The following is a 15,323-nucleotide window of genomic DNA, read 5'->3' as shown; positions in this document are numbered from 1 at the left end:
CTGGCCACACTGCGGAAAACGTTACCACTTTTCTTTTTAGGTCATTAAAGGAAATGTCATAGAGCTGGGCCGTCCCTGTTTCAATTCTTCTATGGTCACAGATTGGAGCTCCAGTTTGGCGGTCCAGTTGGTCCCTTGGTGGTTTAGATCGTGCAAAATACATTGGTTCTCGCGCACACACCGCACAACCGGGGGGTTAAGATAGGCTCATTTCGCCCGATTCTCGGAACGAAGGGCTCCGGAACGTTCACCGACTGATCTTAACTATAGGATTAAGTTATTGCTTTCATTTTTCTGTTTCGCCTACTGTCGCCTTTTCTTATGGATTACTTCGAAGAAATAATTTACCAGGGAGCTCGCTCAGTTGACACTTTGGGGGTTGGCGAGTTAGATACAGGATATTTAAAAAAATGGTTATATTAAAGTTTATGGGATTGTTTTTCATAATAGCTTTGTAGATGATAATAAGTTAACTTTAAAGTGCTTACAAGGGCAGACTCTAATAAGGGTTTGAAATGGAAACATTTAATAAACAAATAACAAAAGATAAAGTTTTATTAGCAAACAGCTATAACACTATACGTTCTCAGGTGGGTGGGGACTTAATAATAATAACCGAATTATTATTATTTACATTTTTAAATTGGGGATTTTTAGCAAATAAATACTTTGACGTCAGTACTGGTGGCTCTGATCATAATGGCTTTGTCTTGTGGTGAAGGTTGTGCGAGAAATAGATACGTGGCCACGTTCGCTACGATTACGAAGCCGCCTGTCTCTGAAAGCGAACTACAGCACGCACTCCACGTCGTCGGGACAAGAGCCCTAGTCAGACAGGACGCGGGAACCATGGTGTTTTTAATTTATTCTTTAAGTGTCTTCTCTGTCGCACTTATGAGAACTTACCTTCCAAATCGTTTGAGTCCAGTTTTAATATTAGTAGCGTCACGTAGTCTTTCAGCATTACATCATTTTTGGAGCACTAAAGGGCCGTGCACCTGAGAATGCAGACACAACTCTCTACCACTCAAGTTATTTATAAAATCGTCATTAAGAATGAATCAAAACCACATGGACTTTCAATGTTTGTTTAACAAAAGACGCCAGCTGTACACCATAAAAATCAAACATTTTCTACCCATTCCGGGTGAACCTTAACTCAAAAATTGCGTTGAAAAGCATATACACAAATATAAGAAATTAAGACAAAATCGCTTTTATCAAAGCACATAAAAGGCAAAAATGGTGTATGATATATTTTTTAAAATTTTAAACCAAAGAAAAAGAAGTTTAAAGGAATTATGTAAAAAGCTCAAACGTTTTATTTTGGTTTTAGTACAACTTTAAAGGTTACCATAGTTTTTATTTTTTATTTGCACTTTAAAGTGCTGGCAACATTACAGCTTCCGCATTTGTAAAAAGCATTTCTTATATAATTTTTCCCAAATTCCCAAATCATTAAATTTGAACTTTTTTAAATAGCTTTAAAAACGGATAAGCCATATCTAAAAACAAATACATACAATGAACTTTGTTAGAGGGAATTTAGGTAAAAGTTAGTTTAATTGCATGAGGTAATAAGCCATCTTTCCACTACAGTAAAGTTGAGTTGAGATGATTTCTGGATAACAGTACTTCGTGGTAATTGTATTTTGTGGATTATCAGATTTCATTGGGTATCATATATTCAATTGCACAGACGTTTGTCTATTGAAAGAACGCCAATAACACTGGTTTTGAAGTATTGAAATATGTGATTTAATAACAAAAATAATAAAAAAAAGAGGGTGGTGGCAAGCCCTTCATGCCACGCGAGCCACTTGGTGTATTTGAAGTGGGTTTCGGCCAGCTTGGCGACTGATTTTCTAACAATTGTTAGTGTAACAAGAGCGTACATATATTTTGATAATTTTTGATATAGCATTCTGAATAATTTGGTTCATCATAAATAGAATTGCACAAATGCTTGACTATTGGTGGAACGTCACTGAATTGATTATTAAAATATTAAAATGTGTGACTTTTTCAAACATTTTAAGTTGATTCTGTTTAAATTCTCGTGTAGTGATTCTTCTTGAGCAGTTTAATTTTTTATAGTTTAAAACTGTAGCGTTTTTTTTCAGTTGGTCGAGTACTTATTGCAGACATTTACGGCTAATGCACTTTTGTTGATGAAATTGTCTTGGTTTTTCAAGGAAACAATACTAGTTTAAAATTGTAGCATTGTTCTTGAGCTGTAGTGTTTGCCGCTAGTGATACCCAGTTTTGGTTGATCAAGTCTGGGATGAATAAGGTTCAATATTTCTTCAGAATCACTGATTGTGCTGACAAACCAGTTACGGTTTACTGTAGCTGTGGTGTTATATTTGTTGAATTCCATTTTTTTTTTCATGTTTATTTTTATTGATGTGGTGGTTTTGAAATTTTAAGGTTTGTTGGTAAAAGGTTTAAAATAACCAGTGAAGGTTCTTATGAAATTTGTTATGAAAGTGAAGTTTATAAGCTTCTATAGCTACTTGTATAATATTGCGTTTAAACCAACACAACTGAAGATGTGTATTGTGTTTTCAAAGGACTTATTTCCTCCGCAAGTAATCAAGACCTCGAATCTTTATTATCAGGTACCCCACTGTCATATTTGTAAATTTTACTAACTCAGTGGCTAATAATTTCACAATTGTCATTTATTTAAGTACCAACGACCTTTTTTAAAACAGAAGCTTCTTATATTTCCGGTACCAAATTTCAGGGAAAACCTTCAACTTTAAATTTGTTTTACTTATTTAATTTTTTTTATAAAACAATAGCTGTGTACTTCTGAGCAATAGGAAATATGTTTTATGTCCTGAAAATTCCAGCAACAAGTGCACTTCTTTTGCTGTTACTCTTGCCAGCACGACTCTGTTTATTTTCAATTTTTACTATCTTTAACTAGTGGTAATTCATTCCGTGATTCGCCTAATATGGTTCCCAATTTTATATTTGGCTGCATTTTCGCCTCAATTTGTCAATCCAAAAGTAAAAGTAAACCTTTAGACTAGGCTAGAATTAAAACCTTTTAAAAAGTACTTGATGTATAAAAGTTTTATTTTTCCGATTTTAAACTTTTTTACCGCATATCATTTTTCCAGAAAATTAACAACTCTTTTAATTATTCATAAGGCAAACCCTTTTCTTCAAATAAAATGATGTTTTCCATTTTACAGGGGCTACCTATTTAATTTGTTCACTTCAAAAATGCATATTTAAATAGATAACAATATGAATTATTAGTATTTCGTTCGCTGAATATAAGAAATGATTGGATATTATTATTTAATTCCAATACTAAAGACAGATAAAAACTCCATTTTTCAAAATAATAAATCATAGTCCGACTATTAGAACATTAGCATCTTTCTTTCTGTTGAGGCATTTCAGTAGAACCAAAGTCTGAAGTGTTTAACGCGTCCAAAAGTCAACTTAGAAGAGTAATTATGTATTTGACAATTTTAAAAATGATGTTGAAAAGAGGCTCACCAATTCCCTATTTACTGACGAGTGTTTTTTTACTTGTACCAAAATTTTCTCTCGGTGAAAAACTACCTTGTGTGTCGCCTCGTACAACTATTGTTAGCAATTACATTGAAGATATTTGCCGTAAGTAATTTAAATCTTACCTAATAAGTTATAATTTGGAAATGTCAACAATGTTAGTTAACCATAGAATATAACTTTTTACTGGAAATGCTGCCTGTTATTTAACCTACAGCTATAATGTCACGTTAATTGGAAAACCTCATTAACAAAATCTGTACTAAATTAACCGTGAATGCGGTTAAGAACAACACACCGTAGCACTATCAATATCACTTGAATCAAAAAACATTATTTGCTTTGCAACATACTTATTTTTGTATTATATTTTACACAGATAAAGTAAAATGGGGTAAATGCTGCATTGGATTTGTGTTTTGTCTTCAGAGATTTGGCCTTCATAAAAATGTGAGTTAAGAAAGAACAATTTTATAATGTGCTAGTGAAGTTGAAATATCGCTTAACCACGTGTATACTTAAAGGGGCTCCAAAGTTCGGTGGCAAAATGTGTATAAAGTCAGTAAAGTGTGAAATTTACGGTTGACTCTGCCCGCCTCTGCCAAGGCCGAGTGAGGGGTTGGGGGGAATGGAAAGCATGCTCAATTTTCTTTTTATTTGCCACCAAACTTTGGAGCCCCTTTAAATTTCATTAGCATCGTATTTCCATTTTTCTCTCATCGACCAAAAGAGGTGCCGTCTAAAAAGATGAACCCTAACCAGAAATTTTAAATGTTAATAATACACCTCTATTACTATCTATTTCAATTTAATTGAAGAAGCCTTAAAATTTTATATATTTAGTTAAATGATGGAGCCTCAAAATTGTATACTGACAGTTTAACTATGAACCCTTAATTTTATGTTCTTTCAGTTAAATGATTGAAACCTTAAAATTCTATAGTTTTGGTTAAATGATGCACCCTAAAAACTATACTTCCCGTTGAATAATGAAGTCTTAAAATTCTATACATTCAGATAAATGATAAACTCTTAAAATTATAAACTTTTAGTTAAATAATGAACCCTAAATTTTTATATTTTCAGTTAGTTGATCCACCCTTAAAATACTTTATTTTTAGTTAATGGTTGAATCATAAAATTCTTTACTTCCAGTTAAATGAAGAAGCCCTAAAATTCTATAATTTCAGTTTAATGATTAACTCCTAATATTCTATAGTTTTAGAAAAAAGATGAGCCCTTAAAATTCAATATATTCAGTTAAATGATGAAGCCTTAGAATTCTTTATTTTCATTGAAATGATGAACCCTTACAATTTATATTTAAAGTTTATTAAGGAGCTCTTGGAATTATATATTTTCAGTAAAATTAAGAACTCATTAAGTTCTAATTTTTCAGTTTGAAAATTTATGCAAATTTATACACATTTTATGTTAATAATTTTTTTAGGGATTCCAGACATTGGACTGCGTTAGACCCTACGTTGGTCCACCTTACACTATGCAGAAACTGTACGAATCACTATGTCCAAAAGATGGAAACCAAACAGTAAATATAATCGATTAAATGTTTTTAAAGATCTAGCACTTAAAGTTTTTTATCAGACCCATTTGTAGAATAAATAAATTTCCTTTTTAATATTTAGGTTTATATTAAAACTTTCTGCTGCTTTGACGATTACTCCCGAGAAGATATTGATTTGTATGATCAGTTCAAATTCTATACGGTAAAAAGGTTTTTGTAATAGGCTTATTCATGAAAGTGATAAGTTTTCCAAATTAAAAGTTTTTTAAGTTTGATATATAAAATGAGTATGTAGTAAAAACTATAAGAAACATTTATGAGCACTTGTTTTAAGGCGTTATCTAAAAGTTCGCCTTAAAACTACAATGTAACTTGTTACGACTTTATTGCGTATTTATTTAACCATTATTTAATTTAATATAAAATTAATTAATAAAATAATGTATTTGTATTCAGCTGCAAAAAACAATGAAAGAAATTTCAACAAAATTTTATAAATGGGGTTATAAATTTTTTCTAAAATAATACAAATTCCTTTAAAATATCTAAAGGCAACAACTGTCTCTCGTTAAGAAAACAGTCTACTTAAGCGGATTTAATAATATGGAAGGGTCGATTACTTAGACTTTAAATTTTAAAAAATATTTATTAATTTTTTAAATTAAAATAATTTCCAAGACTGTTTACTATTATCGATCTTAAAAAACCTTTTTACCATTAAACGTAACTCGATTCAGACCACAACTATCATGATCAAATTAAGTAACAACTATTATTTGATTTGAGTTGGTGGCACATTAATATATGATAATTCATAGAGGTCGGGGACGGTTAATCATTATCCATGATTAAATTGATTTTTTTCGGGGAAAAAATGTAAACAAAGAAATTTACCGGTTAATATTTCGGAAAATGATTAAAAAACATGTATTATTCGTAAAATTTGAGCTTTTTATCGAAAAAAAAGTCGTTTTTCCGTTTAATTTTACAAATTTATAAAACAATTAATCGGATAATACAGAAATATAAGTTACTTGATCAAAACGTTTTACGAATAGTTTTGAGAGCTTTATCTATTGAATAAAAATTAACCATCCCCAACCTCTAATAATTCATCGATTGAGTCATAACACACCTACAATAATTTATACCTTAATATGAAATATGATCACGTACTAATTTTTTTTTTAACTTTCTAGATTTGCGCGAATCAAGCCAGCGTCAGCGACTGTCAATTAAAATAATGAATTTATATTTCAATTTATTAAATTAAACTAAAAAGGTTTGAAGAATCTCTATTATTTTGTATTGTAATTTACAGCTGCTTCAAATTGACAATTTAAGTATCTTTGATAGTTTCAAAGAATAAAGCTAATTAGGGTAAAAATAAGTATTTAAAATGATTCTTATTTATTTAGTTTGAAAAATCTCGAGCCGAAGGTTACGGAAGCTTTGAGTTCAAAACTTAAATGTTGCCAGAGATGCCAAGTCGAGGGCAATTTCCCAGATCTAGGGAAAATTTAACAGCTAAAAATCTTAACAGGGAAAAGGGAAATCTCACTAATTATTGGCGAAGTCTAGGGAAATTCGACGTAGGGTGATTTGAAAGTGAAGCTACTAATCTAAATTATAAAAATATTTTTTTTTATTTAATTTGAAGAAAATATTAATAGAGAGATATATTTGCAAGAAAGCGTAATGTTTTCGATTGACCTGGCACCCCCGCAATTTTGCTTTCGAATTTTCAGTTTTCTTTTCAAGAGAATTGAAGAGACTCCAGAGTGAGATTCGGTTTATTAACGGAGAGCGGGGAATTAATTATTCCCGGTGGTGCGGGCGCAAATTTTATATATCATTGTGGTAAGTTAGGTCTATCGTCTCAATGCGATGTTTGTTTAACTAGTTATAAATTATATCTGGATAAACCATTCATTATAACTTATAATTAAGCAATAACACAATCTGAAATATCTAACTATTAAATTGAATTGGGGGCGTTTAGTTTAATATTGGTTAAGTTGGCAAATAACGAAGAATTTTTACCAGTGTTATGGTAAACTAGGGAAAATTTGGCTCAAAAAGAAAAATTTTAAGACCCTGTGTGGGAAATTTTATTTTAGCAACTTAACATCACTGAATATTGCTGGCGACGGACTCCGAATGTCCTAATAATTGATATATCGCCACCTCAACCCAAGTTTCCAACTCTACCTAAAGCATAGTAAAATATTAACTTTGTTATAATAACAAAAGGATAGGACATCCCAGCCTATACCAACTCGGCTGTCCCATGGCAAAACCTTATAACCAACAAATTTTTGAAAAATTAGATTTTTACGCATCAGTTTTACTAAGGCATGTACAAAAGTACTGTAAAGGTTTCAGGTAAAAGTCATATATATTTAACTATTTATGAATTAAAAAATGGTTTTGGATTTCATAATTTTCGCATTAAAAACCACGTTAAAATTTTATAACTTAGGTTTTGAAAAAGTCAAATATCTCAAAATTACGATCGTGTTGGTTAAAAGCCGAACTGCTTACCATAAAATGTCTTAAAACTAGAAACCATGGTTGTTTAATTACACTTAAAATCTATATAAAACCACGAAATTATGTATTTATGATTTTTAAAAATAAATATACAAATTATATAAAGGTTCTAGCTTGAAATATGTTTATTTTTCTTTTTGTAGACTTCTTAAAATTATATCTTCGTCTGTAGCACGTACACGAGCGGTCATGATCCGTGAGGGTCATTTTATATGTTAAAACCTACGAGAATGGTAAAATTTTAAACATTATATTAAGGTTTTTTAATCCCCTTTTTATTATAAAATCGTTACGTATTTAATTTTTACTAAATCAGCCAAGTTTGAACGAAAAGTGAAAGTCTTGAAGAGGCTTATTCAGCTTTACCGAATTCTGTCTCCAGACATTTTGTGTGCAAAATACTCGACGTTTTGACACATCTTTCCCCATGTAACTCATTTTGCCCCTCTACTATGAGCCGCTTTATAAAATAATCTCATCTATTTTCAAATGTAGTTGCCAGTGGTAAAATTGGTTTACAAATCGTACTAATCCCTAAAATATTAAGTGACACCGAAGTATGGGTCCATTAAGTCCCCAACCCAGCAAGAAAACAAAACAAACGTCTGGAAATTAATGCGCTCGGCATGCGCTACTATGTGCCACCTTTTATTCTTCGTGCGCCGTTATGGATCAATATAAAAATGAAAAATAAAGTTAGTTATAGTTTATTAATGCCTTATGTATACATTTGACAAGATTTTCTCAGTAGTTTTACATCTGTCCTCATCCACATAAGCAAATTGCTCGTGCGTGGAGGGGCTTATCGCACATTAATACACTTTTTTGCCTTTGAAACTGCAGAATATAGATTGAACAGAACAATAACAAAAATTAAGAAAGTTATACAAAAGTAAAAAAACAATGCAAAAAATATACAATAGAAAAAAAACCGCGAGTTAAATATATTTTAGGTTATTATTAGTTAATATTCAGTTGAAACTTATACTTATTTAAATTTAATTTTATTCCACTATATTCCCAAGTAGTATATCTTTAAAAACCTAAATACTCGTATAATATATCAATTCCAAAATCTACCAACCATTTACAGACTCTGTTCTTAAATATGTTTGAGTTTGTACAGTTTTTAATTTCGCTGTTTAATATATTATATAGTTTTGGTCCTAAGTATTATTATCCGCTACAAAACGGATGGGGGGTTATAGTTTATCTGATGCTGTATGTAAATAGTAATATACATTTCGAATATAGTTGTCTAACAGTGAAAACTTTAAATTCATTGTATAAGTCTGTTCGATGTTCATATCTCCCTTCTTTTAGGCAGATTCTTATAATTTTTTTTGCATTATCTCCAATGGTTCGATAGTGGTTTTGTATGTGCCTCCCCAACCAATTATACCATATGATATTGTTGACTGAACTAGGGCATAACATACGTAATTTTCTCCCCTTAATGTGGATTAAAACCGTATTTCATAGAATTTTGATACGCATATACGTAGCTTTTTTATTACTTCATTAATATGAAAGTTACATTTTAAGTTATAATCTATGGTTAGTCCTAAATATTTTATTTTTGCAACTTCTTCTATCGAAAGACAGTTTTCATTACAAATAGTATCGTTAACGTTATGATGAATTTTAATTTCGAGATTATTAGTTGTTGTTCTATTTGAAAAACATATAAATTTAGTTTTTTCAACATTAAGAGTAAGTGACCTTTCATTCAGGGCTTTATAGACTAGATTAAGTGAAATTTTAGCTATGCAGTAAGTCTGTACCCAAGTGTTTCCATGGAATAAAATTAGTGTGTCGTCGGCCAAAGACACCAAACGGCCTTGTATATTAATATTACATAGTTCATTAACGTAGACCAAAAATAAAATTGGTCCTAAGATAGTACCTTGTATGTAATACCATTCCCAAAATGGGTTAGAGTGTGCAATAACTGGTGGCTTTACCGGGGAGTCGGGGTCTGGCTCTTGTAACCCATAAGGGCGGTGGCGCACTGGGAGATGTTAGCTCTGATCAAATGGTCGTATCTCCACCTCCGACTTCGGTCAGGTTTGGGCTGGATACTGAACTTCGGTCCAGGCTAACGGAGAGGGTCCAGGCAAACTGTTCGCCTCGGCAGATTGGGTAGCCTGCTGTGGGGCGGCGAGCCTCCGTATGAGGGCACGGCGGACCCATCTCCCGTCCTTTTGGACTCCCACCGGGATCTCCGGTGCCAGCTGTGCCGGGTTATGCGGGCTGCTGTGTGATCGTCGTTCCCCTTTAGGAGCTCTCTCCAAAGGGTTTGACTCTTTACCTTCATAGGTAGGGTGTCGGCTGGAGTTGCTATAGCGTAAACTCTTAATCCCACTGCTGTGTGCGAAGTGGGGATTGGTCCACCCGTTGCTGCACCTTCTGCTGGGTTGAGTGGCTTGCGTCAAAGGTGCGACCATCAGTAGTAGGGTTCTGCTACCCATGCTGGATTTGTCACCTGTCCGGGCTTGGGGACGCTGGCGTAGGGCACTATGATGATAGGCCTCCGGTGGTATGGTCTCTGTTACTAGGTACACCAGACTATAAATTCTGATAAACTGTATGTAATACCATGTGTAACCTGGCATATGTCGCTAAGGGTATCGTTTAGTTTAACTACGGTTGTACGATTATTTCAATAATTTTCAAGTAAATTTAAGACTAATCGTCTAATTCCAATTTTGCCTAATTTTTTAATCAGTATTTTACGCGCCACAGTGTCAGAAGCTTTTTTAAGGCAATGAATATTCCAATGGTCTTTCCAGTTTTATCTAAAGAATTATGAAGCTCTTTAGTGACTTCTAATGAGGCATCGCAAGTGCTTAAATTTTTACGGAACACAAATTGGTTTTTTGATAACATATTATTATTTTCAAAAAAATTTGTTAATTGGTTTATTATATATTTTTCAATTATTTTTGCTACATTACTAATTAAAGATATTGGTCTGTAATTTTCTAGTTAATCCCTTTTACCCGCTTTAAATATTGGTATAATTATAGATTTTTATAAGACATCAGGGAATAAACCGTTAGTTATTGATAAGTTTATAATGTACGATAGCGGTGTAGATATTTCTTTAAAAAGTTTTGCTTAAGATGAAAGTGACAAGATAGTTCATGACTAAAGTTGTTTATGTATTAAAAATTAAATAAAAATTTAACTAGCTTGTCTATTATATTACTTAATTATTTCATTGACAATCTTCTTCCAATTTTTTTACACAATATTATTTTTTCTTTTCCTTTATCTTTATTTCCCCCCAATTGTTTATGTCCACCGGTTCGTTGTCTTGATTTATTCTCCCTCTGGCTATTTTAACGACAGCCCCCCCCCCCCCACATAAGAATATGAGGACCTAAGTACCATCAATCGATTTGCGCTCGGAGTGCGCTCTTAAGCGCCACCTTTAATATCGTGTGCGCCGCATTTACTTTCGATATAAAACGAAAACAAAGCGGGAGGGGGGGCTATTTTAACGACAGACCCCCTCCCCCCATAAGAATATGAGGTCCTAAGTACCATCAATGGATTGGGCTCGTATGCGCCGCATTTACTTTCTATATTTATTCAAAACCAAATTTAAATATATTTATAGCTAGCAAAACATTTCCCTAAGTTGTTAAAAATCATAATAATACCATTTTTAAGGAAGGAATTTGTTTTACGAAAAATATAGACACATATTTTTAAGTAGTAATATCTCTAAAATATTTGAGAAGTTTATAAGAAATTAGTTTAAATCTCCCACATAAGAAAAATATGAACTACTAAGTACCACCAACCAATTGCCTCCAGGTGTTGTCCTAAATCGAGCCTAATTATTACTTGATTTCAAATTATAAAAATGCGCCACGTGTCATGTGACTCGCGAGCGTGTGTTTTAAATTCGTTGAAATTTTTTTACAAACTGAACTTTGTTCCATTCATATGATATGAATGTTACGTCATTACTTGCGAAATATCATGTAAACCATGGTCGAGTCTGTCTTGTCACGAGCCTTGAGTCTCAGACTTTTTGTATAAAATATTATTTATATTTGGTATTACGTTATAAATTTTGAAATATATAAAAGGGGATTTGGTAGCATATGCCCGAATCGAGGCGCATTTGTCCGAATACTCATTTGTCCGAACTGTAAAAATATGGCTCAGATGGCCGAATTACGGTTTCATTTGCCCAAAAATTATTTTTATAATTTGTTGGCAATTTAACCGTTCTATCCGTTTCTCAAATGTCCGAAATGTCATTTGTCCCAATGGTATACATTGGCTTTAGTCAAATTCGAAAGAATCACATTTAATCGAATCCGTCCCAAACGTGCGTTGTTTTTTATCTTAACATGAATAATTGTGGAACTTCAATCTTACCTAAATTCCAATGAAAACCGACACCTAACCTTTTTAACCTAACCTAACCTAACCTAACCTAACGGAACTCAGAATTAACACCAAACCCAGCCAATTTTTGGTTAAAATAAAACAATTTCGTGATGCAATTATATTTCTAATATTCGAAAACTACATTAATTACTTTTCACAAATGCGGTGTCAGTTTCATTGGATATTGGTAATTGTCCAATGCTAAAGCTTAAATTATGTTTAACCTCGACCCGAAATTCTAAAGGTGTTTTTTGCCAACTCCTGTAGAGACTTGTGAGCCTTTCGATATTTTTGTTGAACCTTCTGTACGCAGCATTTGCTGAAATAGGATTTCCGTCGTCGTCTACACCAGGACCATCGGGAATAAGGACTTGGTATTCAAATTTTTCTTGCTGTTCCTAGAATTAAATTACATGGGTTTGCCATTTTTTTCCAATATTTATTTGTTTCAAATTACCTTAATAGCCGTCACGAAATCATAGACGTTGGGATGCGGGCATGTAGCTTTATTAAGTCCAGAGTTCCACCCTTGAAGGTGGTTGTTGGTTGTTGGTTCCACATATTTCTTGCAAATATAGCCTCAGTTCCGTTGCCATCGTCGTCTTCTATCCAAGTTTTCACTGTGTAATTGAGAAATTCTGAAACTCCTGGATGATCTTCTGGTGCGACCAGGGGCGGCTCCAGGGGGGGCATGGGGGCCATGCGCCCCCAAATAGTTAATATTTACGATTAGTATCATTTTAATATGCGTGTAAGAAATCAATACAGCTTATTGTTTACATGCCGTCACGGTCTTTTACATGCAAGAGATACTGCAGCTACAGAAGAGCTACGTAACGTATACCTGCGGAGATAAATTTGCCAGAGCTTTAACAGCGGAACTTCAACCGTCACCTATATGCTAAAGTTCTTACAGCTGGAGGCCGAGTCACTGACTCACTTCTGGAAATTCGAGACCCGTATTCGGAGATAAATTTCAAGGGCGCGGCAGCTGCAGCGCTTAACGGCGAGGCGTTGACGGCCGTTTCCATTCCTTCTTCTAGAGGAGGCAAGGGCGCGAGCCACGAAAATGGAAAATGTACGATACATTTTTTTTTTTATTAAACTTCAGGTAAATGTTATTGTTACTTTATAATTACAATTTATAACTACACAAAAACCTTGTTTTTGTCACTGCTTCAACTTGTTTGGGTGCACGTATGCGATTATGGTAAGTCACAAGTATCTTGGTGATAAAATTATTTTAGAAAACCTATTTATGAAATTACGGTTGAAAAATTAAAAGTAAAAAGGATGCGAGTATTGCGAGGTATTTGTTATAATCTGTTTAATTTAACGATATTATCAGTATATTTTTGGTTTTTTGTTACAGCGAACTTTGGATAAGCAATATGACAGCCGCTCCGAGAAATCACGAGATATTTTATATTGTTTAGATTGCTCAAAAACCATAAAGAGGCTTGGAAAAAAAGCTGAAAAAACTAAAGGTAAGTCAAATAAAACTATTTAAAATTCGTACGTGCTTCGTGTCCTAACAAAGCTGAAATTTTCATCCCCGTAGCAGAGAAAATCAAGAGCAAAATTAGCTCATAACATTTATTTAATGATGTTATATTTTGAGACAAAAACTTTTTGTTGTGAGTGATTGTGCAGAATATATTTTTAATTTAAAATATCTATGTATATATATATATATATATATATATATTGAAAGTAAATGCGGCGCACACGAATTTAAAGGTGGCGCATAAGAGCGCACCCCTCGCGCAATCGATTGGTCGTACTTAGGTCTTCATATTCTTATATACTCGAAAGCAGTAGCTAATTTGTTTAATGATTATTTTTCGTCAGTGGATCCAACTCTCGCAAAACATATGTTTGATAAAAACCCAACGTTAACTGCTGACAATTATTTTAATAATAATGCTTTTTCGAACAGTAATAGTATGTTTCTTAAACCTTGTATCCCTAGAGACATTGAAAACATAATTACAACCCTAAAAAACACTCACTCGAAGGGTTCCGATGGTAATGGTGTAAAACCGCTGAAGATCTATAAAATGTTTATTGCATTACCTCTTTCTCATGTTTTTAACCTTTCTATTACAAATAGTGAATATCCCGAAATTTTAAAAAAATCTATAATTGTGCCAGTATTCAAAGCGGGCAAAAAGGATGTTTTGGAAAATTATAGGCCAATTTCTTTAATTAGCAACGTTTCAAAAATATTTGAAAAATATGTAAACCAACAACTAAAAAACTTCTTAGAAACTAATAATATTTTATCAAATAATCAATTTGGGCTTAGAAAAAAATTAAACACGTCGGACGTTATTTATGACATAACTAAAGAGCTCTATAATTCAGTTGATAAGAACAAAAAACCCATAGCTATCTTTATTGATCTGAAAAGGGCGTTTAACACAGTGTCGCATCAAATCCTTTATACAAAATTAGAAAAAAGTGGCATCCGAGGTCACTCTTTGAATTGGTTCAAAAGTTATTTGAATAATTGTTTTACTCTAGTTAGATTGAATAATGTTTTTAGTGACTTATCCCCTCTAATGTTTGCTATTCCGCAAGGTACAATATTAGGCAACCTTAAAATTAATGGCCTTATTAGATCATTTGCTGATGACACTTTAATTATTGGTCTAGGTAGTACCTGGGAGGAAGCCTTTAATAATGCTCAAAATTCTCTTAGTAAAATTCAGAGGGCCTTAGATGAAAGGTTACTGACTCTCAACTCTATAAAATCTAAATGCATTTGTTTCACGCAAAGACTCCCAGCGGATATTAACGTTTTTCATTTAAAAATGCATGAATATTTCAGTGAAGCTGATTGTAACAATAATTGTACCACAATAGAGAGAGTTGATAATATAAAATACTTAGGCCTGATAAAAGATTATAAACTAAAATGGGATTATCACATTGACTACGTAATTAAAAAATAACGTTTGTGTTTTTATAAATTCCGTGAAATTCGAAGTTTTCTTCCCATTTCTTGGCTAAAACATTTCTATTACGCATAAGCCCAATCGATTCTGTCATATGGCATAGTCGGCTGGGGTGGGACTAGAGGCCTGCACCGATCTAATATGGGTCGGCGGCTGCGTTTGACCCAAAATATATCGGCGGCGGCGGCTTACGCCGTCGTTTAGGCCTACGGCGGCGGCGTCTTCGTCGTGGCCAAAATGGAAGGCGGCGGCGGCGTACGCCGGCGTTTGTATAAAATTTAGAGGTATTTTAAAAAACACGCGACTAGAAGGGCAAGGGCAAATACCAACTCGTACTAGTC

General features: G+C 33.2%; 1 protein-coding gene across 1 annotated transcript; it reads left to right on the top strand.

Moving 5' to 3' along the window:
- Positions 1 to 699: 699 nt before the first annotated feature.
- LOC149963324 (uncharacterized) lies at positions 700 to 6,303 on the top strand. Its single transcript, XM_090166057.1, has 4 exons — positions 700 to 852; positions 4,985 to 5,083; positions 5,181 to 5,261; positions 6,259 to 6,303. Exons 1-4 carry the CDS (start codon positions 700 to 702, stop codon positions 6,301 to 6,303), a joined length of 378 nt encoding a protein of 125 aa, XP_090022183.1.
- Positions 6,304 to 15,323: the final 9,020 nt, after the last annotated feature.

This window comes from Leiobunum rupestre, chromosome 1, assembly GCF_980474605.1.
Source record: "Leiobunum rupestre chromosome 1, qqLeiRupe1.1.hap1, whole genome shotgun sequence".
Taxonomy (NCBI): Eukaryota; Metazoa; Arthropoda; class Arachnida; order Opiliones; family Sclerosomatidae; genus Leiobunum; species Leiobunum rupestre.
This window is presented reverse-complemented; position numbering and strand designations above follow the sequence as displayed.